The sequence below is a fragment of the Salvelinus fontinalis genome, chromosome 26 (genome assembly GCF_029448725.1).
Source record: "Salvelinus fontinalis isolate EN_2023a chromosome 26, ASM2944872v1, whole genome shotgun sequence".
Classification (NCBI taxonomy): domain Eukaryota; kingdom Metazoa; phylum Chordata; class Actinopteri; order Salmoniformes; family Salmonidae; genus Salvelinus; species Salvelinus fontinalis.
In genome coordinates this window covers 12,459,168-12,486,727 of record NC_074690.1, presented here as the reverse complement: position 1 = coordinate 12,486,727, position 27,560 = coordinate 12,459,168, and the positions used below count along the sequence as shown (strand labels likewise).

Genomic DNA, 27,560 nt, shown 5'->3' with positions numbered 1-27,560 from the left:
TATATTTAAAGTGATCTCTCCCTGTGAAAGCCATAAGCTCCTAGTCATAGTTGGGGGAGATCTAGATATGTTATTCCCTGACCACAGGAGCTGCCCAGGAAAACTCTGGGCCTTAGTCATTACATTACATTGCAGGATTTATACCAAATCTTTGACACCTGTTGCTTCCGTGTGTCTCGCTAATAAAGGTGCAAGCGTTTACTTTACATTCCAAGTCTTCTGGCATTTTGTTGTTCCCTTCTTCCATAGAAAAATAACAGCCTTCCTCATTTAGTTTTTCCAAACGGCCAATCAGAATAACCATTATGTGTTGCGTGTTTGCAGCCAGCCACTCAGACGAGGGTTCGGATGTGGACTCGGAGCCGGGCCTGCCACTGAAGAGGAAACAGCGTCGCAGTAGGACCACCTTCTCAGCCGAGCAGCTGGAGGAGCTGGAGAGAGCCTTTGAACGAACGCACTACCCAGATATATACACCAGAGAAGAGCTAGCTCAGAGGGCCAAACTCACAGAGGCCAGAGTACAGGTTAGTGAAGACCAATATACACACACATATTATGGAGGTCTTTGTCCACAGTCCCATACAACCCATCCGGACATCAGTCACGAGACATCAGTCATGAGTCAGCTGTACACACGCACACACACACACACACACGCACACGCACACGCACACGCACACGCACACACACACACAGACAGAGGACCCTACTGTGTCTTCAGTTATGAGAGTTTCCTGTTTTGACCTCTTGTAAAAAAATATTCACAAAAAGAAACTAAAATAGAAGCCTGAATTAGAAAGTCTTTATTAAGATAGATAAAGGGATTTCATTGGTTTATGTGCTTGATTTACACTAGTCTCTATGTAAACCCGTGACTGAGTTAGACAAGGAGGTGATGTCACTGTGGTTTCACTGGGCTCCAGATGTTCATACTGTATCTCTATGTCTGTTCTGCTTGAGGCTACAGCGCAGATACACACACACGATACGCATACACATACTGTATGCGCACGGGCCCACACACACATACACAATGAATACTCTCACATAGGCATGCCTATTCACACTTGCACACGCACACAAATACACACACACACACACACACACACACACACATAGAAGTGTTTAAATACAAACACAATGAATCCCCCCCCCCCCCACACATATACAGAAGTGTTTAAATACACACACAATGAATACACGTTAGCATTCCCATACACACACACACAGATTTTCTATTTTTCACAATAATTGATTCTCACATCTTTTATTTGATTTTTATTAGGTGTGGTTCAGCAACAGGAGAGCCAGGTGGAGAAAACAGGCGGGAGCCAATCAGCTGATGGCATTTAATCACCTGATCCCTGGCGGTTTCCCACCTTCAGCCATGTCGAGTTTGCAGCCCTATCAGCTGTCAGACAGCCCCTACCCTCCCACCTCCATATCACAAAGTGAGCACAACTTCACCTTCTATTTCTCTCTCTGATCTTGTTTTATTCGAGCACACCAAAGTTCATCTACAAATCACATTTACATTTTAGTCATTTACAGGAGCTCTTGTCCAGAGCGGCACTTACAGTTAGTGCATTCAAGTAGGGGTGGGAGGGCCAAGAGACCAGAGGTGGCTGAACAGAGTGCTCGGGATGGGGTGTAGGGTTTGAGCATAGCCTGAAGGTAAGGAAGGGCAGTACCTCTTGCTGCTCCGTAGGCAAGTACCATGGTCTTGTAGTGGAAATGTTATTTGTCACATGCTTCGTTAATAACAGGTGTAGACTAAAAGTGAAATACTTACTTACGGGCCCTTCCCAACAATGCAGAGAGAATAAATACACAATGAGTAACAATAACTTGGTTATATACACAGGGTACCAGTTCTGAGTCGATGTGCAGGGGTACGAGGTAATTGAGGTAGATATATATACTGTAGGTAGGGATAAAGTGACTAGGCAACAGGATAGATAATAAACAGTAACAGCAGCGTGTGTGATGAGAAAAGAGTTAGTGCAAAAAGGGTCAATGCAGATAGCCCGGGCAGCTATTTGGTTAACTATTTATCAGACTTATGGATTGGGGGTAGAAGCTGTTCAGGGTCCTGTTGGTTCCAGTCTTGGTGCATCGCTACCGCTTGCCGTGCGGTAGCAGAGAGAACAGTCCATGACTTGATGTATTTGACTCAAAATCAATAGCCAAGCATTAATCCATTCCTCCTTTCTTTCTCTCTCTCTCCATCGTTCTCTCCCAGCAGTATCAGAGCAGCCCAGTACGGTCCTCAGGCCTCAGCCCCTCCCCCCCACCTCGGTGCACCAGGGTGGGCTCAGCTCCTCAGCGGGGGCCCAGGACGGTAGTTCTGCCTACTGCCTGTCTTCTGGACGCCATGGCTTCTCCGGGTACTCGGAAAGCTTCGTGCCCCCGTCCGGCCACTCCAACTCAGTTAACCCCAGCATCAGCAATGGTCTTTCACCACAGGTCAGTTCACTGTTCAGTCCCGACTGTAGCTAATAGATTAATCATTTATGACATTTAGCAGCAGACTTTATTCTCCAAAGACACTGACATTTAGCAGCATACTTTATTCTCCAAATTGACTTACATTTAGCTGCAGACTTTATTCTCCAAAGACACTTACATTTAGCAGCAGACTTTATTCTCCAAAGACACTGACATTTAGCAGCATACTTTATTCTCCAGAGACTTACATTTAGCAGCAGACTTTATTCTCCAAAGACACTGACATTTAGCAGCAGACTTTATTCTCCAAAGACACTGACATTTAGCAGCAGACTTTATTCTCCAAAGACACTGACATTTAGCAGCAGACTTTATTCTCCAAAGACACTGACATTTAGCAGCAGACTTTATTCTCCAAAGACACTGACATTTAGCAGCATACTTTATTCTCCAGAGACTTACATTTAGCAGCAGACTTTATTCTCCAAAGACACTGACATTTAGCAGCAGACTTTATTCTCCAAAGACACTGACATTTAGCAGCATACTTTATTCTCCAAAGAGACTTACATTTTGCTAGCAGCGCACATGGAAGAGCTTGCCTATGTTCCGCTCTGCAACATGTGGATTCCATAGTTTCAATAAGACATTTAGTACAGGTTTTATACCATTGGAATGGAAAAATCCTGTTTAGCGGTTGGCTCTAGATAACATTCAGAAGGTATATTTTCTCAGATGTTTTACAGATGTTTATCAAACTATCAGCAACATTTCAACAGCATGTCTTAAGCCTTTCAGTAGCATCTCAACAGTAAATCTCATCATGTTCAACAAGGTAGTCAAACAGGTGACAAACTCAAAACCGGATGTTTGTCAACAATACATGATACTAAATCCTTTCAGTTTAGCAAAAAGTCTCTTCTTATTTGAATATGGACCGCTAGCATATGAATAGACATGAGACAATTAAAGATGGAGGGAGTGTGAGAGAGGAAGATGACACAAATGAAAACTGAAAAGACAATTAAGGCCGATTACACAGTCATTAGCGTCCATGGCGGGTTCGGTATGCGGCGACGGGACCGTCCTAACAGGCGGAAAACAAGCTTTTAACTGCCACAAAGGGTGGCCAGGCCCCACGCAATGCATGCTGGGTCCTCACCCCTTGAGAGAGAGAGGTTCTCAGGCCTCCATCAGTGTCCTGCTTAGTGGTGATAAAAACGAACGCTTCAGGCACATCTTCCTCTCTTTCTATGACAAGTGAACCCTGAGTGTGTGTGTGTGCGTGTGTGCGTGTGTGCGTGTGTGCGTGTGTGCGTGTGTGCGTGTGTGCGTGTGTGCGTGTGTGTGTGTGTGTGTGTGTGTGTTTGCTTGTCATTTTCATCAGCAATGACAACCTGGTGATCTGTAAAACCATTTGGGAAATGGACGATAATTGACTACTTTAACTACTTGAACAGCATTAACCTAACCACATTGGTTCCTTCACATGCTAGTGCTAACTAGCCACAAGCCACCCCTTGGTAACACTATTCCATGTGTGATTAGCTGTGAGTAGAGTAGACTTCACACACAGAGATGCCTTCTTCTCTACTAGGAGGCCAAATCCATTAGATTACTTTTACTCTGCTTGGAGGCCAAAGGTGCTTCTCTCTCGTAGGTGTTTTCACCATCAGCCTCCCTGAGACAAACTGGGCTTTCCTTTAGCTTAGAGAGAGTGGCCATCTTAGCTTGCATAGGGAGACACGCACACATGTGCAAGCACACAGCAATAGAGGTGTGTAGGTAAAATCACTGGGGAAGCCAAGCCAGGAAAAATATGCCATATTACAACCTATGTGTATAATTGTGTTGTTTTCTCTGTAACCTGTTAATTCATATGCCTTGACACTGTGATATATAGGCCTAAGGGCGAGACAATAAGAAGACAGTGGCAGAATAAATTCAACCACACCTGTGTTTCATCACAAAACTGGAGAGCAACATCTGTCCGGTGAAGTCCACAATGCATATCGCATGTAACAAACAGTTACATGACCTACAGCATGGTCAAGTAAGTTAATGTTTCTCACATTTTCGGACTACTAAATAACTATTGATTTAGAACCAAGGAGAGTTAACGCAAGTCACAAAGAAGACAGGAGCTGCCTCCACTATTCCAGCACCATTTCAACATCATCAAATCACCTCTGCTTAGTCTAATACAGTGACAACTAAAAGATACCAAAAACAATTTAGTCCAATCAACGTAAGCTAAATATGATGTGGCTGTCCATGGTACTGATTTATGTGTGTGTGTGTGAGTGCGTGCGTGATTGCAAGTAGAACAAACATGTTGACTCACCCTACTTGTAGAGAAATGCCAATGCCATCCTCCTCTCTTTCACGTTGCCGAAACGGTCTATGACTGTCATACAGTACAAGCTTTTAGTTTTTGTTGTCCTAGGCTACCTGGTTAAAATTCTTGCTGCTAGCCTAACTTCCTTTCCTAGGCAACAGTGAGCCAGCTAGTTAACATTAGCCTACTCCATCTACCTACGTATTGAATTTCCATCCTCTCAGACCAGGGGCACAATGTATACATTTATGGTTGGATCAGAATCGCCGTTATAATCATTGACCAATACAGAGAATGAAGTAAAACCACAAGTCCAAATCCCTGTCTCCATCCTTGGCTAATTTAGGAATGGGTCAATTTTAGCTAGATAGCTAGCCATCGGAAGACAACAACACAACAAGATGCTCAATTCAAGTTTTTTCTGTAAATTACGTTTGGCTTTTGGTGTGATGTGATTGGTGTGAAGCCAAATCCAAACTGGCTTCCCTGACTGCATTACTTCTTCTTTTTAGAAGAAACATTAACGTGTTGAACATTCTAAATGGTTTGCATAGCCAACTTACACACAGCTCGGACACACACTTACCCCACCAGACATGCCACCAGGGGTCTTTTCACAGTCCCCAAATACAGAACAAAGAGTACAGTATTATATAGAGCCATTATTATATGGAACTCCATTCCATCTCATATTGCTCAAATGAACAGCAACCCTGGTTTCAAAAACAGATAAAGCAACACCTCACAGCACAACGCCTCTCCCCTATTTGACCTAGATAGTTTGTGTGTATGTATTGACATGTAGGCTACGTGTGCCGTTTTTAAATTAATGTAGTTCTATCCTTGAGCTGTTCTTGTCTATTAATGTTCTGTATTATGTCATGTTTGGTGTGGACCCACCAGCAACAGCTAATGGCGATCCTAATAAAATACCAAATACCCTTGACACTTTTTTTGGTGTGCCAGGACCATACACAGTTGAGCTCACTCAGTTTAGCTCAACGCTGATTGGCTATTATTATAATTTTTTATTATCAAGGGAGGCCAAATGCTCGCTGGCTTCCCTTGCATTCAATGCTACAGGCAGCAACGTCATACTCTTTTTGACCAGACAGCATCAGATAGATGGGCTACATGTACAGAGTGAGAGGGGCGCTGTTTTGCTCACTCAGATGCTTTCTCTGGTGAGAGACATATAACCTTTTGCGAATTGAAGGAAAATTATGAAACAGAGTGACGAAAGGTAAATTATTTTTTTCTTGGTAATTATTTTGGGGAAACCTGGCTTCCCTTGGCATCCATGAATACAAGCCACTGACACACACACACACACACACACACACACACGCACGCACCCACGCACGCACACACGCAGTCAAACGCACACACACACGCAGTCAAACGCACACGTCGGGAATGTTTGTTTCCATATGGAATTGCAATCATGGAACGTTCCAGTGTGCTAATTGATTGCAATGAAGGAATCTATCCCGTAGTAATGTGGTGTGAAATTTATGCAAATTACTCACTTTGTTGACTAATTTGTTTTAATTAATGTATTCCTCTGCAAATTCGGATGTATACTGGAATATGCTCATTTGCATTTCAGACTGGATGGTATTTATGTGAGGAATGTAAATGAATACAAGAGCGGGAATGTAAATGAATACGAGAGAGGGAATGTAAATGAATACTAGAGCGGGAATGTAAATGAATACGAGAGAGGGAATGTAAATGAATACAAGAGAGGGATTGTAAATTAATACAAGAGAGGGAATGTAAATGAATACGAGAGAGGGAATGTAAATGAATACGAGAGAGGGAATGTAAATGAATACAAGAGAGGGAATGTAAATGAATACAAGAGAGGGAATGTAAATGAATACAAGAGAGGGAATGTAAATGAATACAAGAGAGGGATTGTAAATGAATACAAGAGAGGGATTGTAAATGAATACAAGAGAGGGAATGTAAATGAATACAAGAGAGGGATTGTAAATGAATACAAGAGAGGGAATGTAAATGAATATGAGAGAGGGAATGTAAATGAATACAAGAGAGGGATTGTAAATGAATACAAGAGAGGAATGTAAATGAATACAAGAGAGGGATTGTAAATGAATACAAGAGAGGGAATGTAAATGAATACAAGAGAGGGATTGTAAATGAATACAAGAGAGGGAATGTAAGTTAATACAAGAGAGGAATGTAAATGAATACAAGAGAGTGATTGTAAGTTAATACAAGAGAGGAATGTAAATGAATACAAGAGAGTGATTGTAAGTTAATACAAGAGAGGAATGTAAATGAATACAAGAGAGTGATTGTAAGTTAATACAAGAGAGGAATGTAAATGAATACAAGAGAGTGATTGTAAGTTAATACAAGAGAGGAATGTAAATGAATACAAGAGAGTGATTGTAAGTTAATACAAGAGAGGAAATGTAAGTTAATACAAGAGAGGGAATATAAATGAATACAAGAGAGGGATTGTAAATGAATACAAGAGAGGGAATGTAAATGAATATTTTTTTTTTTACATTAACAGTGAGTGGATGAAAACCTGTAAAACCTTACAATTAGACATACCTACAAAGCTATGTAAACTATGCAGTCCTTACACAGCAAAGCCTCGCTACTGTGGATTGTTACAGTTTATTGTTCTTTTGAGTTATCTGATCGTTTATCAGTGCTGAATGGTATTTCCTGGTGGTATTGGGAGGTATTTGGAGCTTTAGTTAGTGAAAAATCAGTTCCTGTGGTGTTTTTTGTAGCTCTGTGAATGTTACACTTTGTTTATATGGTGTTTTAACAGTAGTGTATGAATATGTCGCCACTGAGTTAGTCCTATGCTATGACTAGTTCGGCCTATGCCCTGAGTGGTAGTAAAACATAAAGGTTTAGGGAACTATATGACCATTCTAGCCTAGCCCAGTGTACTGTGGGCTAGATCCCTGTCGCATGGGGTCTCAGGCGTCTGGCTAGCTGATCCGTTGCATACCAGTGGAATCCTTTCTCACCAGCGCAGCAAGCGGTCGGGCTTTGCAAGCGTTGAGGCTTAATCCCCGGAACCACCGAAAAACAGAGACACCGCCGGCGCTTCAATCACAGAGCAGAGGAGCTGGAGAAATACATAGACTGGCTGAGACACATACGTGCGTTCATACAGTCTCAGACACACAAACAAACAGGCTTTTTTGATCAGGTTGCCTTATCAAAGGGATTGTACACAGTTATCTTCCCTCTAATGCTTTATCTAATCTCCTCTCTGAGGACATATGTGTTAAATTCGCAGCAGTACAACATCCACAAGTAATTCATATCTATATGGTATTATCTTCTTTTATGTAAGCTTTATTTAACTAGGCAAGTCAGTTAAGAACACATTCTTATTTACAATGACGGCCTACCTTCCGCCCAAATTGTGTGCCGCCCTATGGGACTCCCAATCACAGCCGGATGTGATACAGCCTGGATTCGAACCAGGGACTGTAGTGACGCCTCTTGCACTGAGATGCAGTGCCTTAGACCGCTGTGCCACTCAGGAGCCCAAAAGCTGTGTGAACATGTCCACATTTTGGCTTTCCAGAAAAAAACCTTCCTGTATACTTTCTCACCCTCAACACACACGCACACGCACACGCACACGCTGTGAGATGAATGGGGTGTGTTGACCTCCATATGTTTCTCATTTGTAGTCAGTCACACATGAGCATGTTCCTCAGACGCATTAGGTTAGATTCCTCTGACAGCGCTCCTGTAAATGACATACCCTTAGACAGATAGTGTGTGTGTGGCTGTCCGGCCTTTTGTGTGTGGACGTGTTTAACTAGACCAGAAGTCCCCACAAGAATAGTCAAAAAAAATTGGGGGACCAACTGAGGACATTTTGTTGGACCCTACAGGGTCGAATGCTATTTTTAGGGGTATAGGTTTAAGGTTAGAATTAGGGTTAGGAGCTAGTGTTAGTTTTAGGGTTAGGAGCTAGGGTTAGGTTTAGGGTTAAGGTTAGATTTCCGAGTTAAGGTTAGGGTTAGGGGTTAGGGAAATAGGATTTTGAATGGGACTGAATTGTGTGTCCCCACAAATTTAGTTGTGTGTGGCTGCCAGGTGGGGAAGCAACACGATTATCCTTCAATCATTCACCATTAGTTCAGCCTCTTTTTAAACGGTCTCCTTTTTTCTCACAGTTTTCTCTCTCTCTCTCTCTCTCTCTCTCTCTCTCTCTCTCTCTCTCTCTCTCTCTCTCTCTCTCTCTCTCTTTCTCTCTTTCTCTCTTTCTCTCTTTCTCTCTTTCTCTCTTTCTCTCTTTCTCTCTTTCTCTCTTCTCTCCTATCTCTGTCTCTCTTCTCTCCTATCTCTGTCTCTCTTCTCTCCTATCTCTGTCTCTCTCTTCTCTCTCTCTTCTCCTATCTCTTCTCTCTCTCTTCTCCTATCTCTTCTCCTATCTCTTCTCCTATCTCTGTCTCTCTCTTCTCCTATCTCTGTCTCTCTCTCTTCTCCTCTCTTCTCCTATCTCTTCTCTCTCTCTCTCCTCTCCTATCTCTCTTCTCTCTCTCTTCTCCTATCTCTTCTCTCTCTTCTCTCCTCTCCTATCTCTCTTCTCCCTCTCTTCTCTCCTCTCCTATCTCTCTTCTCTCTCTCTTCTCCTATCTCTTCTCTCTCTCTCTCCTCTCCTATCTCTCTCTCTCTCTCTCTCTCATATCTCTCCTCTCCTATCTCTCTTCTCTCTCTCCTCTCCTATCTCTGTCTCTCTCTCCTATCTCTGTCTCTCTCTCTCCTATCTCTGTCTCTCTCTCTCCTATCTCTGTCTCTCTCTTCTCCTATCTCTGTCTCTCTCTTCTCCTCTCTTCTCTCTCTCTTCTCCTATCTCTTCTCTCTCTCTTCTCTCCTATCTCTCTTCTCTCTCTCCTCTCCTATCTCTCTTCTCTCTCTCCTCTCCTATCTCTCTTCTCTCTCTCCTCTCCTATCTCTCTTCTCTCTCTCTCCTCTCCTATCTCTCTTCTCTCTCTCTCCTCTCCTATCTCTCTTCTCTCTCTCTCCTCTCCTATCTCTCTTCTCTCTCTCTCCTCTCCTATCTCTCTTCTCTCTCTCTCCTCTCCTATCTCTCTTCTCTCTCTCTCCTCTCCTATCTCTCTTCTCTCTCTCCTCTCCTATCTCTCTTCTCTCTCTCCTATCTCTCTTCTTTCTCTTCTCTCTTCTCTCTTCTCTCTCCTCTCCTATCTCTCTTCTCTCCTCTCCTATCTCTTTTTTCTCGTTCTTCTCTCTCTCCTCTCTCTCTCCTATCTCTGTCTTATGTCTTCTGTCTCTCTCTCTCTCTCTCCTGTCTGTCTTCTGTCTCTCTCTCTCCTATCTCTGCCCTATCTTCTCTCTTCTCCTATCTCTTCACTCTCTCTCCCTTATCTCTCCCCTATCTTCTCTCTCTCCCTCTCATATCTCTTCTCTCTCTCATATCTCTCTAAAGGTCCCTTTCACTCCACCTATTTTCCCCTCGTTTTGACGACACCTCTTCTCACGCAAACTCTCATGCAGCTGTTCACTATGTATCACCAAGGAGACCTCTTAACCCTTGACATCAGAAACAAAAAGTGCCACACACACACACACACAAACACACACACACGCTTATTGGAAATGTGTTAAAGAATCATACTCCTTTTTCCCACGTACCCTGTGGCCTCTCCTTGTTGGCCCCACAAGGACACGGTGAATTTGGGCATCAAATGAGAAAGCTGGAGAGGGAGGAATGGAGAAGAGAGAGAGAGGGGTGGGGGTGGGTGAAAGGAAGAGAAGGAGAGAAAGAGGAATGGGTTATTCACGTCTGTTTTTCTCCTTTACTATACTGTCCAAACACACAAAAGGTCATTCATAAAAGTATACCACACTGTTGAACACACCACCTGTTTTATCTAGTACACACTGAAGACAAAAAGTTATTTACCATAGGTTTTGTATTGTGAATGTCTTTTAATATTTTTGTCATCTTTGTTTCATGGTAGGCCTACTGTCAATTGAACATAGTAATTAGGCTCCATGAACAACCTTTTCAATTCTATAGGATACAGTAAAAATTGGGGGAAAAGACTAGCTAGCACGGAATAGGAACGGAACTGTGCGCTCCCTAAAGGACGAAGGCTCCCCTGTCCGTCCGTCAGTTAGGAAACGATGTAACAAGAACCATGTGTCTGGGTGAACACAGTATAATGTGTCTCTCATGGTCACAACCAGGAGAGGAGAGGAGAGAGGATGATAGGAGAGGAGAGAGGATGATAGGAGAGGAGAGAGGATGATAGGAGAGGAGAGAGGATGATAGGAGAGGAGATGATAGGAGAGGAGAGAGGATGATAGGAGAGGAGAGAGGATGATAGGAAAGGAGAGAGGATGATAGGAGAGGAGAGAGGATGATAGGAGAGGAGAGAGGATGATAGGAGAGGAGAGAGGATGATAGGAGAGGAGAGAGGATGATAGGAGAGGAGAGAGGATGAGAGGAGAGAGGATGATAGGAGAGGATGATAAGAGAGGATGATAGGAGAGAGGATGAGAGGATAGAGGATGATAGGAGAGGAGAGGATGATAGGAGAGGAGAGTATGATAGGAGAGGAGAGAGTATGATAGGAGAGGAGAGAGGATGATAGGAGAGGAGAGAGGATGATAGGGGAGGAGAGATATTGATAGGAGAGGATAGAGGATGATAGGAGAGGAGAGGATGATAGGAGAGGAGAGTATGATAGGAGAGGAGAGAGTATGATAGGAGAGGAGAGAGGATGATAGGAGAGGAGAGAGGATGATAGGGGAGGAGAGATATTGATAGGAGAGGATAGAGGATGATATGAGAGGAGAGAGGAGAGAGGATGAGAGGAGAGGATGAGAGGAGGAGAGGATGAGATGAGGATGATATGAGAGGAGAGGATGATAAGAGAGGGTGATAGGAGAGGATAGAGGGTGATAGGAGAGGATAGAGGATGGTAGGAGAGGAGAGGAGAGGATGATAGGAGAGGAGAGATGATAATAGGAGAGGAGAGAGAAGAGGAGGAGAAGAGAGGGAGGAATAGAGAGGAGAAGATAGGAGAGGGGAGAGGTTATTATGCCTGCTAACTACTTGATTTACATTACACCAAGTTACATAGTCATGATCAGTAGGAAATAAGAATCAATAGGTATGGTTTGGTTAGTAAATGAAGAGTAGGTATAAATGTTAACCAATTTTCAACCTCATTCATTATCTCAAGTACCAAACCCGTGTCTACATATGTGAAAATGGGTTGTTTATATGATCTGTGGTTAAAAAGATAAGAAATGCTTCTCTGTGACATGATAGGGTAGGATTAAAAGTTGCAAAATAAATAATATGAGGTTGAAAAGTGGCAGAGTTGCCTCATAAAGTCTCAGAAAAGCATAGCAGGATTTTTATATAATTTATGACTTTGTTTATGGGAAGTCGGATGTATGTAACTGTATATTTTTTTATACATTTTCTTTGTGTTAAATACACGACTGCTTTCAAAGAATGTCAGAAATTCAATATGTCCTAAACAATATATTTCTGGAAAATGTATCTAATGCTTCAAGAGACTGACATTTCTCTGATGTGAACTGACAGAATTTATTTTAGGCCCAGTGGGGTTTAATAACACAACTTTCCTACTGTAGTAAATTCACCGCCAGTCAATTCCTGTTGTTCTTCCTCCATCTTGAACAGTCCTCTTGTCTTCACTGACACAGCAACTCCAATCTGTACAGTGTGACTCTGTATATACCCCAACTCGTCCTAGTTACATCTTTGCATGATCTATGCAAAAGTATGTGTAACGCATAAAGAAGTTACTTGTTACGTGTGCGTTTGTAACTGAATTAAGCCATGTAAAGGCTGTATTTATGTGCTAATTTATGCATAATCTGTATGAGACAAAGTATTATTTGATTTACTTTTGTTTTTATTCTATTCTTTTTAAAATTATATTCTACCACATTCTACTCAACGCTACTCTACTTTACTCTACTCACCCTAATCGACTCTACTCAGCCTAATCTACTCTACTCACCCTACTCTACTCACCCTACTCTACTCTACTCACCCTACTCTACTCTACTCACCCTAATCTACTCTACTCACCCTACTCTACTCACCCTAATCTACTCTACTCACCCTACTCTACTCACCCTAATCTACTCTACTCACCCGAATCTACTCTACTCTACTCACCCTACCCTACTCACTCTAATCTACTCACCCTAATCTACTCTACTCTACTCACCCTACTCACACAACTCTACTCACCCTACTCTACTCACCCTAATCTACTCTACTCTACTCACCCTACTCTACTCACCCTAATCTACTCTACTCACTCTACTCTACTTACTCTACTCACCCTACTCTACTCACCCTACTCTACTCACCCTACTCTACCCTACTCACCCTACTCTACCCTACTCACCCTACTCACTCTACTCTACTCGCCCTACTCTACTAACTCTACTCACTCTACTCTACTCCCCCAACTCTACTCTACTTATCCTACTCACCCTACTCTACTCACCCTACTCTACTCACCCTACTCTACTCACCCTACTATACTCACCCTACTCTACTCGTCTCACCCTACTTGACTCTTCTCACCCTACTCTACTCATCTCACCCTACTCTACTCTTCTCACCCTACTCTACTCACCCTACTCTACTCTACTCACCCTACTCTTCTCACCCTACTCTACTCTACTGACCCTAATCTAAACTACTCTGCTCACCCTACTCTGCTCACCCTAATCTACTCACCCTAATCTACTATACTCACCCTAGTCTACTCACCCTAATCTACTCACCCTAACCTACTCACCCTAATCTACTCTACTCACCCTAATCTACTCTACTCGACTCACCCTAATCTACTCACCTTAATCTCCTCTACTCTACTCACCTGAATCTACTCTACTCTACTCACCCTACTCTACTCACACGAATCTACTCTACTCTACTCACCCTAATCTACTCTACTCTAATCTATTCACCCTAATCTACTCTACTCTACTCACCCTACTCTACTCACCCTACTCTACTCACCCTAATCTACTCTACTCACTCTACTCTACTTACCCTACTCACCCTACTCTACTCACCCTACTCTACTCACTCTACTCTACTCACCCTACTCTACTCTACTCTACTCTACTTACCCTACTCTACTCTACTCACCCTACTCTACTCACCCTACTCTACTCACTCTACTCTACTCGTCTCACCCTACTCTACTCTTCTCACCCTACTCTACTCACCCTACTCTACTCACCCTACTCTTCTCACCCTACTCTACTCTACTGACCCTAATCTAAACTACTCTACTCACCCTACTCTACTCACCCTAATCTACTCACCCTAATCTACTCTACTCACCCTAATCTACTCACCCTAACCTACTCACACTAATCTACTCTACTCTACTCACCCTACTCTACTCACCCTACTCTTCTCACCCTAATCTACTCTACTCACCCTAATCGACTCACCCTAATCTCCTCTACTCTACTCACCCTACTCTACTCACCCGAATCTACTCTACTCTACTCACCCTACTCTACTCACCCTAATCTACTCTACTCTAATCTATTCACCCTAATCTACTCTACTCTACCCACCCTAATCTATTCTACTCACCCTACTCTACTCACCCTACTCTACTCTACTCACCCTACTCTTCTCACCCTACTCTACTCTACTCACCCTAATCTACTCTACTCAATCTACTGACTCTAATCACTCTACTCTACTCTACTCTACTCACCCTACTCTACTCACCCTACTCTACTCACCATACCCTACTCTACTAACCCTACTCTACTCACCCTACTCTACTCACCCTAATCTAGTCTACTCTAATCTATTCACCCTAATCTACTCTACTCTACCCACCCTAATCTATTCTACTCACCCTACTCTACTCACCCTACTCTTCTCACCCTACTCTACTCTACTCACCCTAATCTACTCTACTCAATCTACTGACTCTAATCACTCTACTCTACTCTACTCTACTCACCCTACTCTACTCACCATACTCTACTCACCATACTCTACTCTACTAACCCTACTCTACTCACCCTACTCTACTCACCCTACTCTACTCACCCTAATCTAGTCTACTCTACTCACCCTAATCTAATCTACTTACTCTACTCACCCTACTCTACTCACTCTACTCACCCTACTCTACTCACCCTACTCTACTCTACTCACCCTACTCTACTCTACTCACCTTACTCTACCCTACTCACCCTACTCACTCTACTCTACTCACCCTACTCTACTCTGCTCGCCCTACTCTACTCACCCTACTCTACTCTACTCACCCTACTCTACTCACCCTAATCTACTCTACTCTACTCACCCTACTCTACTCACCCTACTCTACTCACCCTAATGTACTCTACTCACTCTACTCTACTCACCCTACTCACCCTAATCTACTCTACTCTACTCACCCTACTCTACTCGCCCTACTCTACTCACTCTACTCTACTCACCCTACTCAACTCTACTCGCCCTACTCTACTCACCCTACTCTACTCTACTCACCCTACTCTACTCACCCTAATCTACTCTACTCTACTCACCCTACTCTACTCACCCTAATCTACTCTACTCACTCTACTCTACTTACTCTACTCACCCTACTCTACTCTACTCACCCTACTCTACTCTACTCACCCTACTCTACTCACCCTACTCTACTCACCCTACTCTACTCACCCTACTCTACTCACTCTACTCACTCTACTCTACTCACTCTACTCCCCCTACTCTACTCACCCTACTCTACTCTTCTCACCCTACTCTACTCACCCTACTCTACTCACCCTACTCTACTCTACTCACCCTACTCTTCTCACCCTACTCTACTCTACTGACCCTAATCTACTCTCCTCAAGCTACTCACTCTAATCACTCTACTCTACTCTACTCACACTACTCTACTCTGCTCACCCTACTCTACTCTACTCACCCTACTCTACTCTACTTACTCTACTCACCCTACTCTACTCACCCGACTCTACTCACTCTACTCTACTCACCCTACTCTACTCACCCTACTCTACTCACCCTACTCTACTCACTCTATTCTACTCACCCTACTCTACTCACCCTACTCACCCTACTCTTCTCACCCTACTCTACTCTACTCACCCTAATCTACTCTACTCTACTCTACTCACCCTAATCTACTCTACTTACCCTACTCTACTTACCCTACTCTACTCACCCTACCGTACTCTACTCTACTCACCCTACCCTACTCTACTCTACACTACCCTACTATACCCTAAGCTACACCATTCTACCCTACTCTACTCACCCTACTCTACTCTACTCACCCTACTCTACCCTACTCTACTCACCCTACTCGACACTACTCTACCCTACCCTACTCACCCTACTTTACCCTACTCTACTCTACCATACTCTACTCTACCCTACTCGCCCTACTCTACTCGGCCCTACTTTGCTCTACCCTGCTCACCCTACCTTACTCTACACTACTCTACTCTACTCACCATACTCTACATGCCCTACTCTACACTACTCTTCCCTACTCTACTCTACCCCAGTCTACTCAACTCAACTATACGCTACTCTATTCTACGCTACTCTACTCACTCTACACTGCTCTACCCCACACTATTCTACTCTACCCCAACCTACCCTACTCTGCCCTACTCTACCCTACTGTACCCTACTCTACCCTACTGTACTGTACTCTACCCTACCCTACTCTACACGACCCTAATTTACACTACTCTACTCTATTCTACTCTATCACACCTCACTACATTCCATTCTCTCTTCTGTCTCACTAGGTAATGGGGCTGTTGAACCCAGGAGGAGTGCCCCACCAGCCCAGCCACCAGAGTGACTTTGCCCTCTCTCCCCTGACCGGGGGGCTGGAGCCCGGGGTTGGCATGGCGGCCAGCTGTCACGGCTCCCAACGGGGCTTGGAGGGTATGCCAGGCCTGACCAGCATGCCCACCATGCCCAGCTCCCAGTCCTACTGCCCACCCACCTACAGCTCGCCAGCCTACGCCGTGGAACACCACCCCTCCTATCAGTATGGACAGTACGGACAGAGCAAGGTCGGTTTTTGAACTAGGAATATTAAGTACTGTTTATTGTAGAACTGGGACTGTTAGTAACATGTTTTATTGTAGCACTGGGGCTGTTAGGAATTAAATATATATATATATATATGTGTATTTGTGTGTGGTTATTTTAGACACGTTTTTGGTTTGAAAGCATTGATTGTAACTCATTCTGAAAAGAATGTCTGCTAAAATATCTTTATGAAAGACACATTAGATTAGCATTAAAGGTATACTAACTCCATTCATTTCTACATAGCCGTATACAATCTCCCATGATTAAAGACCATACTCAAGGTTTAGATTTTCACAATAATAACCATGTTAATTGCAAAGGCCAACGAATCAGGCGGTGACATTACACGTATGTCAGAGACACGGCTAGTAGTCGAAGGGGCACTTCAGTTTCCATTACTATTACCTGTGAGCATTTACCCACACCGTATATCTACATGGCCAGATACAGAAGTATGTTGGTTGGCCTCTCGCCCCCATAACCATCAGCCTGTGACCTTTCACGAACCTGTGTGATGAGCTGGACCATCAAACCCTCCGCTCGTTCACCTAGCCATGTAATGACCCCTAGGTAACAAAGATACCTCCCCAAATCAAAGGAGCGGCTTTCCCAAAGCATGTTTGACAGGCGGGGGAGGAGGAGGGAGAGTTAGTGGGGTGGGTGAGGGGAGGAGGAGGCACACTACCACATGTTGACTGGCCCGTCAGTAGCGGCATCTTGATGTCATTAATTTGGGGAGGTCCACGCTCGGGACCCATGTGCAAGCAGCTCGTGAGGGCAGGGGTAGGGGGTTGTTGGTAAGAGAGAGTTGGGTGGAAGGTAGGGTTGAGAGGGGGTCTTTTTAACGGGGAGCGAAATGGCCTTTGGCAGGCAGGGATTGGAAACATGTGTCCCTGTGGAGGTCAGATGCAGTCTGAGTTGTTATTGATCACTGGAGCAGAGCCACAGCCAGGACCAACGTAGCCAGGGCAGGCAGGCCAACTTTAACTCTCCCCAGTACAGTACTGCCCAGCCAAAGGGGAAAGCACCAGATCTGCCTCTCTTCAACTCCCTCTCGTCCTCTTTCTTACATCCTCCATTCTCTCCACCTCTCACTGCTCTCTTCAACACTTTCACCCACTATTTACCCCTCTCACCCATCAGGCATGATGTTATCATGACACAGGAGGTAGATACTGACCTGATGTTATCATGACACAGGGGGTAGATACTGACCTGATGTTATCCTGACACAGGAGGTAGATACTGACATGATGTTATCATGACACAGGAGGTAGACACTGACATTTTACCATGACACAGGAGGTAGATACTGACCTGATGTTATCCTGACACAGGAGGTAGATACTGACCTGATGTTATCCTGACACAGGAGGTAGACACTGACATGATGTTATCATGATACAGGGGGTAGATACTGACCTGATGTTATCCTGACACAGGAGGTAGATGCTGACCTGATGTTATCATGACACAGGAGGTAGATACTGACCTGATGTTATCATGACACAGGAGGTAGATACTGACCTGATGTTATCATGACACAGGAGGTAGATACTGACCTGATGTTATCATGACACAGGAGGTAGATACTGACCTGATGTTATCATGACACAGAAGGTAGATACTGACCTGATGTTATCCTGACACAGGAGGTAGACACTGACATTTTTTCATGACACAGGAGGTAGACACTGACATGATGTTATCATGATACAGGAGGTAGACACTGACATGATGTTATCATGATACAGGAGGTAGACACTGACATGATGTTATCATGATACAGGAGGTAGACACTGACATGATGTTATCATGATACAGGAGGTAGACACTGACATGATGTTATCATGATACAGGAGGTAGACACTGACATGATGTTATCATGATACAGGAGGTAGACACTGACATGATGTTATCATGATACAGGGGGTAGACACTGACATGATGTTATCATGATACAGGGGGTAGACACTGACATGATGTTATCATGATACAGGAGGTAGACACTGACATGATGTTATCATGATACAGGAGGTAGACACTGACATGATGTTATCATGATACAGGGGGTAGACACTGACATGATGTTATCATGATACAGGGGGTAGACACTGACATGATGTTATCATGATACAGGAGGTAGACACTGACATGATGTTATCATGATACAGGGGGTAGACACTGACATGATGTTATCATGATACAGGGGGTAGACACTGACATGATGTTATCATGATACAGGGGGTAGACACTGACATGATGTTATCATGATACAGGGGGTAGACACTGACATGATGTTATCATGATACAGGGGGTAGACACTGACATGATGTTATCATGATACAGGGGGTAGACACTGACATGATGTTATCAACTTCTTAGGGATCAAATCCCGTTAACGGGATTGATTTGACAACAGCCAGTGAAAGTGCAGGGCGCCAAATTCAAACAACAGAAATCTCATAATTAAAATTCCTCAAACATACAAGTATTATACACCATTTTAAAGATAAACTTCTTGTTAATCCCACCAAGAGTGTCCGATTTCAAAAAGGCTTTACGATGAAAGCATACCATGCGATTATGTTAGGTCAGCGCCTAGTCACAAAAAACATACAGCCATTTTCCAGCCAAAGAGAGGAGTCACAAAAAGCAGAAATAGAGATAAAATGAATTACTAACCTTTGATGATCTTCATCAGATGGCACTCATAGGATTTCATGTTACACAATACATGTATGTTTTGTTCGATAAAGTTCATATTTATATCCAGAAATCTCAGTTTACATTGGCACGTTATGTTCAGTAATGTTTTGCTTCCAAAACATCCGGTGATTTTTGCAGAGAGACACATCAATTTACAGAAATACTCATCATAAACGTTGATGAAAGATACAAGTGTTAAACATAGAATTAAAGATATACTTCTCCGTAATGCAACCACTGTGTCAGATTTCAAAAAAGCTTTACAGCAAAAGCATACCATGCAATAATCTGAGTACAGCGCTCAGCCACCAAAACAAGCCATACAGATACCCGCCATGTTGTGGAGTCAACAAAAGTCAGAAATAGCATTATAAATATTAACTTACCTTTGATCTTCATCGGAATGCACTCCCAGGAATCCCAGTTCCACAATAAATGTTAGTTTTTTCGATCAAGTCCATATTTATGTCCAAAAACCTCCTTTTTGTTTGCGCGTTTAGTTCACTAATCCAAATGCACAAGTCCAGACAAAAAGTCAAAAAAGTTCCATTACAGTTTGTAGAAACATGTCAAACAATGTATAGAATCAATCTTTAGGATGTTTTTATCATAAATCTTCAATAATATTCCAACCGGACAATTCCTTTATCTTTAGAAAGGAAAGGGAACGGAGCTTGTGCTCACGGCCGCGCGCGATCAACAACTCAAGGCTTTCAGCCAGACCCCTGGTTGAAACAGCTCTTATTCGCTCCCCTTTCACAATAGGAAACAACGTTCTAAAAACTGTTGACATCTAGTGGAAGCCCTGGGAAGTGCAATCTGACCAAATTTACACTGTATATTGGATAGGCAATCACTTGAAAAACTACAAACCTCAGATTTCCCACTTCCTGGTTGGATTTTTCTCAGGTTTTCGCCTGCCATATGAGTTCTGTTATACTCACAGACATAATTCAAACAGTTTTAGAAACTTCATAGTGTTTTCTCTCCTACTAATAATATGCATATCTTAGCTTCTGGGCCTGAGTAGCAGGCAGTTTACTCTGGTCACACTTTTCATCCGAACGTGAAAATACTGCCCCCTAGTCCAAAGAGGATAATTATCCTGACACAGGAGGTAGATACTGACATGATGTTGCCCTGACACAGGAGGTAGACACTGACATGATGTTACCCTGACACAGGAGGTAGACACTGACATGATGTTACCATGACACAGGAGGTAGACACGGACATGATGTTACCCTGACACAGGAGGTGGCGCCGAAGATGATGGCTGACGTTTTATATGCCCGTAACCAATTGTGCTATTTTGTTTGTTTTTTTGCTTTGTTTGTAACTTATTTTTTTTACTTATTTTGAATATAATGTTGCTTCTACCATTTCTTATGACCGAAAATAACTTCTGGACATCAGAACTGGGTTAAATCACCACAAACTGGAAGAAGCTTCTCCTTTACCGAGTCTGATGAGAAATATATACTGCTCTCCCGGGAACAGGCCCAGATCCCCGTTATTTGCGTGAAGAAAAGACGGAGGAAAAGAGGACGCAGATCAGGCTGCCTTTTGAGAATCCGTAGGCGAGCGAGTAAACTCCCACTGCCATCAATTCTACTTGCTAACATGCAATCATTGGAAAATACAATTGATGACCTACGATTAAGAATATCCTACCAACAGCACATTAAGAACTGTAATATCTTATGTTTCACCGAGTCATGGCTGAATGACGATACTGATACTATGGAGCTGGAGGGATTCTCAACGCACCAACAGAACAGAGAAGCTACGTCTGGTAAGCTTCTTGTCAATAACAGCTGGTGCGCAATGTCTAATATTAAAGAAGTTTCGAGGTAGTGCTCGCCTGAGGTAGTGTGGTCTACAGCTTATCATAAGGTACTCTATCTACCAAGAGAGATCTCATCTGCATTATTCATAGCCGTCTATTTACCACCACAGACCGATGCTGGCACTAAGACCACACTCAACCAACTCTATAAGGTCATAAGCAAACAAAAAATGCTCACCCAGAAGAGGTGCTCTTAGTGGCCAGGAACTTTAATGTAGGCAAACTTAAATCAGGTTTACCAATTTTTTACCAGCATGTCACATGTGCAACCAGAGGAGAAAAAACTAGACCACCTTTGCTCCACAAACAGAGATGCATACAAAGCCCTCTCCCGCCGTCCATTTGGCAAATCTGACCATAATACTATCCTCCTGATTCCTGCTTACAAGCAAAAACTAAAGCAGTAAGTACCAGTGACTCACTCAATACGGAAGTGATCAGATGATGCGGATGCTACACTACGGGACTGTTTTGCTTGAACAGACTGGAATATTTTCAGGGACTAATCCAATGACATTGAGAAGTATACCACCTCAGTCATCGGCTTCATCAATAAGTGCATCGACGTCGTCCCCACAGTGACCGTACGTACATATCCCAAACCAGAAGCCATGGATTACAGGCAATATCCGCATCGAGCTAAAGGCTAGAGCTGCCGCTTTCAAGGAGCGGGACACTAATCCGGACGCCTATAAGAAATCCTGCTATGCCCTCCGACAAACTCTCAAACAAGCAAAGTGTCAATACAGGATTAAGATTGAATCCTACTACACCGGCTCTGACGCTTGTTGGATTTGGCAAGGCTTGAAAACTATTATGGACTACAAAGGGAAACCCAGACGCGAGCTGCCCAGTGACGCGAGCCTACCAGACGAGCTAAATTACTTTTATGCTCGTTTCGAGGCAAGCAACACTGAAGCATGCACGAAAGCAACAGCTGTCTGGATGACTGTGTGATAACGTTCTCGGTAGCCGATGTGAGCAAGACCTCTAAACAGGTCAACATTCAAAAATCCGCGGGGCCAGATGGATTACCAGGATGTGTACTCAAAGCATGCATGGACCAACTGGCATGCGCGGACCAAGTGTCTTCACTGACATTTTCAACCTCTCCCTGACTGAGTCTGTAATACCTACATGTTTCAAGCAGACCGCCATAGTCCCTGTGCCCAAGGAAGCGAAGGTAACCTGCCAAAATTATTACTGCCCGGTAGCATTCACGTCGGTAGCCATGAAGTGCTTTGAAAGGCTGGTCATGGCTCACATCAACAGCATCCTCCCAGATACCCTAGACCCACTCCAATTCGCATACCGCGCCAACAGATCCAGAGATGACGCAATCTCAATTGCACTCCACACTGCCCTTTCCCACCTGGACAAAAGGAACACCTATGTGAGAATGCTGTTCATTGACTACAGCTCAGCGTTCAACACCACAGTGCAAACAAAGCTCATCACTAAGCTAAGGACCCTGGGACTAAACACCTCCCTCTGCAACTGGATCCTGGACTTCCTGACTGGCCGCCTCCAGGTGGTAAGGGTAGGCAACAAAACGTCTGTCACGCTGATCCTCAACACTGGGGCCCCTCAGGAGTGTGTACTTAGTCCCCTCCTGTACTCCCTGTTCACCCACGACTGCGTGGCCAATCTCGACTCCAACATCATTAAGTTTGCTGACGTCACAACAGTGGAAGGCCTGATCACCGACAATGATGAGACAGCCTATAGGGAGGAGGTCAGAGAACCGGCAGTGTGGCGCCAGGACAACAACCTCTCCCTCAATGTGAGCAAGACAAAGGAGCTGATCGTGGACTACAGGAAAAGGTGGGCCGAACAGGCCCCCATTAACATCAACAGGGCTGTAGTAGAGCGGGTCGAGAATTTCAAGTTCCTTGGTGTCCACATCACCAACGATCTATCATGGTCCAAACACACCAAGACAGTTGTGAAGAGGGCCCAACAAAACATTTTCCCCCTCAGGAGACTGAAAAGATTTGGCATGGGTCCCCAGATCCTCAAAAAGTTCTACAGCTGCACCATCGAGAGCATTCTGACCGGTTGCATCACCGCCTGGTATGGCAACTGCTCGGCATCTGACCGTAAGGCGCTACAGTGGGTAGTGCATACGGCCCAGTACATCACTGTGGCCAAGCTTCCCGCCATCCAGGAATAGGTGGTGTAAGAGGAAAGCCCATAAAATTGTCAAAGACTCCAGTCACCCAAGTTCTAGACTGTTTTCTCTGCTACCGCACGGCAAGCTGTACCGGAGCGCCAAATCGAGGACAAAAAGGCTCCTAAACAGTGTCTACCCCCAAGCCATTAGACTGCTGAACAATGAATCTAATGGCCACCGGACTATTACTTTTTAACCTTTATTTAACTAGGCAAGTCAGTTAAGAACAAATCCTTATTTACAATGACGGCTTAGGAACAGTGGGTTAACTTCCTTGTTGAGGGGCAGAAGAGCAGATTTTTACCTTGTCAGCTCAGGGATTTGATCTAGCAACCATTTGGTTACTGGGCCAAAGCTCTAACCACTAGGCTACCTGCCCCCCCATTTGTTTTGTACACTGCTGCTACTTGCTGTTTATTATCTATGCATAGTCACTTCACCCCTACCTACATGTACAAATTACCTCTAACCTGTAACTCCACACACTGACTCGGTACCGGTACCCCCTGTATATAGCCTCGTTATTGTTATGTTATTGTGCTACTTTTGTATAATTTTCTTACTTTAGGGCTTGTAAGTAAGCATTTCACAGTAAGGTCTACGCTTGTATTTGGCGTATGTGACAAATAGTTTGATTTGAGATACTGACATGAAACCCAATGGAGAACAGTTCTAAACCTTCCCCCTCTCTCTCTTTCTCGCTCTCTCTCTTGATCCTTCTTTCTCTCTCTTTCTCACTCTCTCTCTATCCTTCTTTCTCTCTCTCTCTCTATCTATCCTTCTTTCTCTCGCTCTCTCTCTATCCTTCTTTCTCTCTCTCTCGTTCTCTTTATCCTTCTCTCTCTCTCTCTCGCTCTCTCTCTCAGGTGCCTTTCATTATCTGAAACCCCAACATGGCCAGGAGTGGACGAGATCTCTGGCTAACCTGACAGTCAACTCCTGAGAAATCCCTCCTCCCCCCCTTCCTCCCCCTCTGCCTATTCCCTACCCAGCCCCTGAGGAGAAGGGACAACCCAGAGAAATGGACGGAGGAGGGTTGTTTTGGGATTCGGTTGGGATGGGGTACCCTGGTTGGGGATGTGAGGGGTGGGGGAGTCTCAATGGGATAATCAGAACCAAAGGGGGAGCCCTCTCCAGTTACCTGGCTCTCGCCCCACTCGCACTTCACGTCATGCTCTGAAAACCAAGCACGCCTTGCTCTCCATGCTTGAAGAGAAAAATAAATGGAGAGAAGGAGAAGAAGAGGAGGTGAGGCAGAGGATAAACGAAAAAAGGGTGAATAAAACAAAATTCACTCAGTCAAGATTCTGCCTTTGATTTGTAATAAGTGGGAGGGAGTGGGAGAGGACTTTGACTGCTGTTTATCTTCCATGGATGCGCCTTCAAGGCCAATATGATGGGAGGAAAATAAGGTTTTAAGGCACGATCCTGAGGCTAACGGTGATCTATCTATGGACCTGCAATAGGCACACCGCTCAATCAGCCACAATGCTTTATTTATGGCACTCACAATGTCTTAGGGAAATGTCTTATACTGTACACTGATACTATGTATTATTTCACAGGATTTGGGGAAATTAAATGGGTTCTATCAGGAGAAGAAAAACTGCCATAAATTTGATTCGTAACATGACTGTAGGGTTAAAGTAAAGTAACAGTCTGGACAGCGGACTCAGTCTTTCACCCATCTAGGTTGATAGTAGAAACACGGAGAGATAGAGACATACAGTCGTAGATGGAAGCTGCTTCAACCCAAAGAAGTGCCTCAGATGAAATTAACTGACACATCTCCTCAACTATCCTACTACATTCTTTTTGTAATCTATATTGTATTGAGAAAAACAAAGATAGCTGGGTTGCTTGCAGGGCAGTGCACAGACATTTTGGGGGGCATGTGCTCAAACAAAAAAAAGGGTGCCCCCTCAAAGAAATTCCCGCAGTAGCTGCAATTTTTACAAGAGGCAAAAGCAGCACAATCTGATGAGTAAAGTATTTTCCTAAACTATTTTGAACTGGAATTAATGCTGCACTTATTAAAATTAATGACCCACACAATTCCAGTCAAAATAGAAGATGGTAAAAAATACTGTTGCCTACCGTTACTAAATCCAAATCAACTCCATTTGTTGCCACGATCATGTATCCCAGTGTTTTTCATATTTGTTGACCCGCGACCCCCAAAAAGGAGTGGTCAGCCTACAAAACATGTAAGCCCAGGCGCATGTAAATGTAGCATGTCATTACAGCCATAAATGGTGACGCATTTTCAAAACGCAAGGCTACAGAAATAAACTGCGTTTTACAGCTGAATTTGGGGCTGAAAGTCATTCATGTTTGCAGCCAATATGTACTAGGGATATATCATGTCGATTCTCTGGAGTCCAGAGCAAGCAAAGTCAAACGGCCTACTTGTAGAGGAGGTTGCAGGATCGTATGGAAAATGATGCCACTTTGGAGGGCTACCTGCCTGCAAAGTGCTCGTTGTCAGCCCTGTAGCCCGGTTCTTCGTGACAACTATTGTAACAAATTCACCAGAAAATGTTACATCTTCATTCCATAATATTGAAGGCAGTGCGACGTTACAGCTGCTTATCTTTAGACATATAGCCAGCAGGAGCCACCCAAACTAGCTCTATCTGAAATTTGAAAATTAACAATCAAATCGCCACCTAGCCTATTGTTCTGGTAAATATGAGTCAGTAGTAGATTGCTAAACTGTATTTTATATGGATGATAAACAAAGGCCTACTCTGTATTTGCCACGTAGAACTGCAGGAAAATAAGCAAGTGTTCTGGTCATTAATCTGGATATGTGCGCCTGCCTTTGCGCGCCAATGCTGATGACTGGTCAAAAATGAGACGCACAACTTTTTGGTTCTGAAGCATAGATGAGAATTTACCACCGATTTGAGCCCACTCAGAACAACAACGACAAAAAAATGTATACAAAAATAATAATATATACCACCACTGAAAGGGCACTTTGGAGACTGGAAGGCTCAGATTACTTTTAAAGCAATAAGAATCCTAACACAAGATCCATGCATGTACAGGTAACTTCGATTTTTGCAGATGGGAGATTTGAGTATAAATCTGAGTTATATACACTCAAATTAAGATTCTGCCCATACAGATCTGGGACCAGGCTACCAGTCACACAGTCCAGTCAAGTGTTAATTGGACCTGATGAAACATACCACTCCTGTTCATTTAGTATTTATTCAGTCCACCTCTGTTAATATCTCTGGTCTTAGCGCTCAGTGGTGCTGACCCGTAAATCTTAAACAGCGATGTAAATTACAGATATAGGATCTTAAACACAGGAAATGTTAAACTTGTAGTGTATTTTTGTTTTTAAAAAGACTTCTGAAGTTTATAATTTCCACTTTGAAACTTCAGACTTGTTTTTCATTACGAAAAATGTATCAACCCCTACATAAATGTTTATTAATTATAATCCACATAATAATTCACATTTGCGGTTGCTGCAGCAGTGTTTTCCAACTGTATCAAACTGGCTCAAATTAAGATCCTACATCTGTACACCTATATTTGTCTGCCTTGTTTCTTTTGTATACATATATAATTTTCATTTATGACTGCATAAAATTATTTTTGTTGGAATATGTCTTGTGTCAAATGCAGCACTATTTACTATTTATAATAAAATCTAAAAAAATGTGTACAGGCTGAAGTGTTTTAATTGATTTCAAACCAATGTGTGTCTGTCTTTACAATCTTGATTATGTATTGACATATAATTTTTTATCTTAAGAGTAATGTAAGTCGCTCTAGATAAGATTGTCTGCTAAATTACTGAAATGTAAAAATGTAAATGGAAAATGTTAGCTATGAGTTAACTATGAGTTAGGATATGCTGTAAACCAGTTCTGAACTT

At 43.4% G+C, this 27,560-nt stretch overlaps 1 protein-coding gene across 4 annotated transcripts in view; it reads left to right on the top strand.

Annotated features, from left to right (window-relative positions):
• The window catches only part of LOC129823652 (paired box protein Pax-3-like), a 42,740-nt gene extending 15,395 nt beyond the window's left edge, over positions 1-27,345 (top strand). For 2 of the 4 annotated variants that reach the window (XM_055882528.1, XM_055882525.1), the window contains exons 5-9: positions 325-524; positions 1,286-1,451; positions 2,243-2,466; positions 16,637-16,909; positions 24,529-27,345. In XM_055882528.1, coding sequence (XP_055738503.1) covers positions 325-524; positions 1,286-1,451; positions 2,243-2,466; positions 16,637-16,909; positions 24,529-24,546 — 881 coding nt within the window. In that variant the 3' untranslated portion in view covers positions 24,547-27,345. The remainder of the gene's footprint in view (positions 1-324; positions 525-1,285; positions 1,452-2,242; positions 2,467-16,636; positions 16,910-24,528) is intronic. The other 2 variants (XM_055882529.1, XM_055882526.1) reach the window with 1 other exon arrangement.
• The last annotated feature ends 215 nt before the right edge of the window (positions 27,346-27,560 follow it).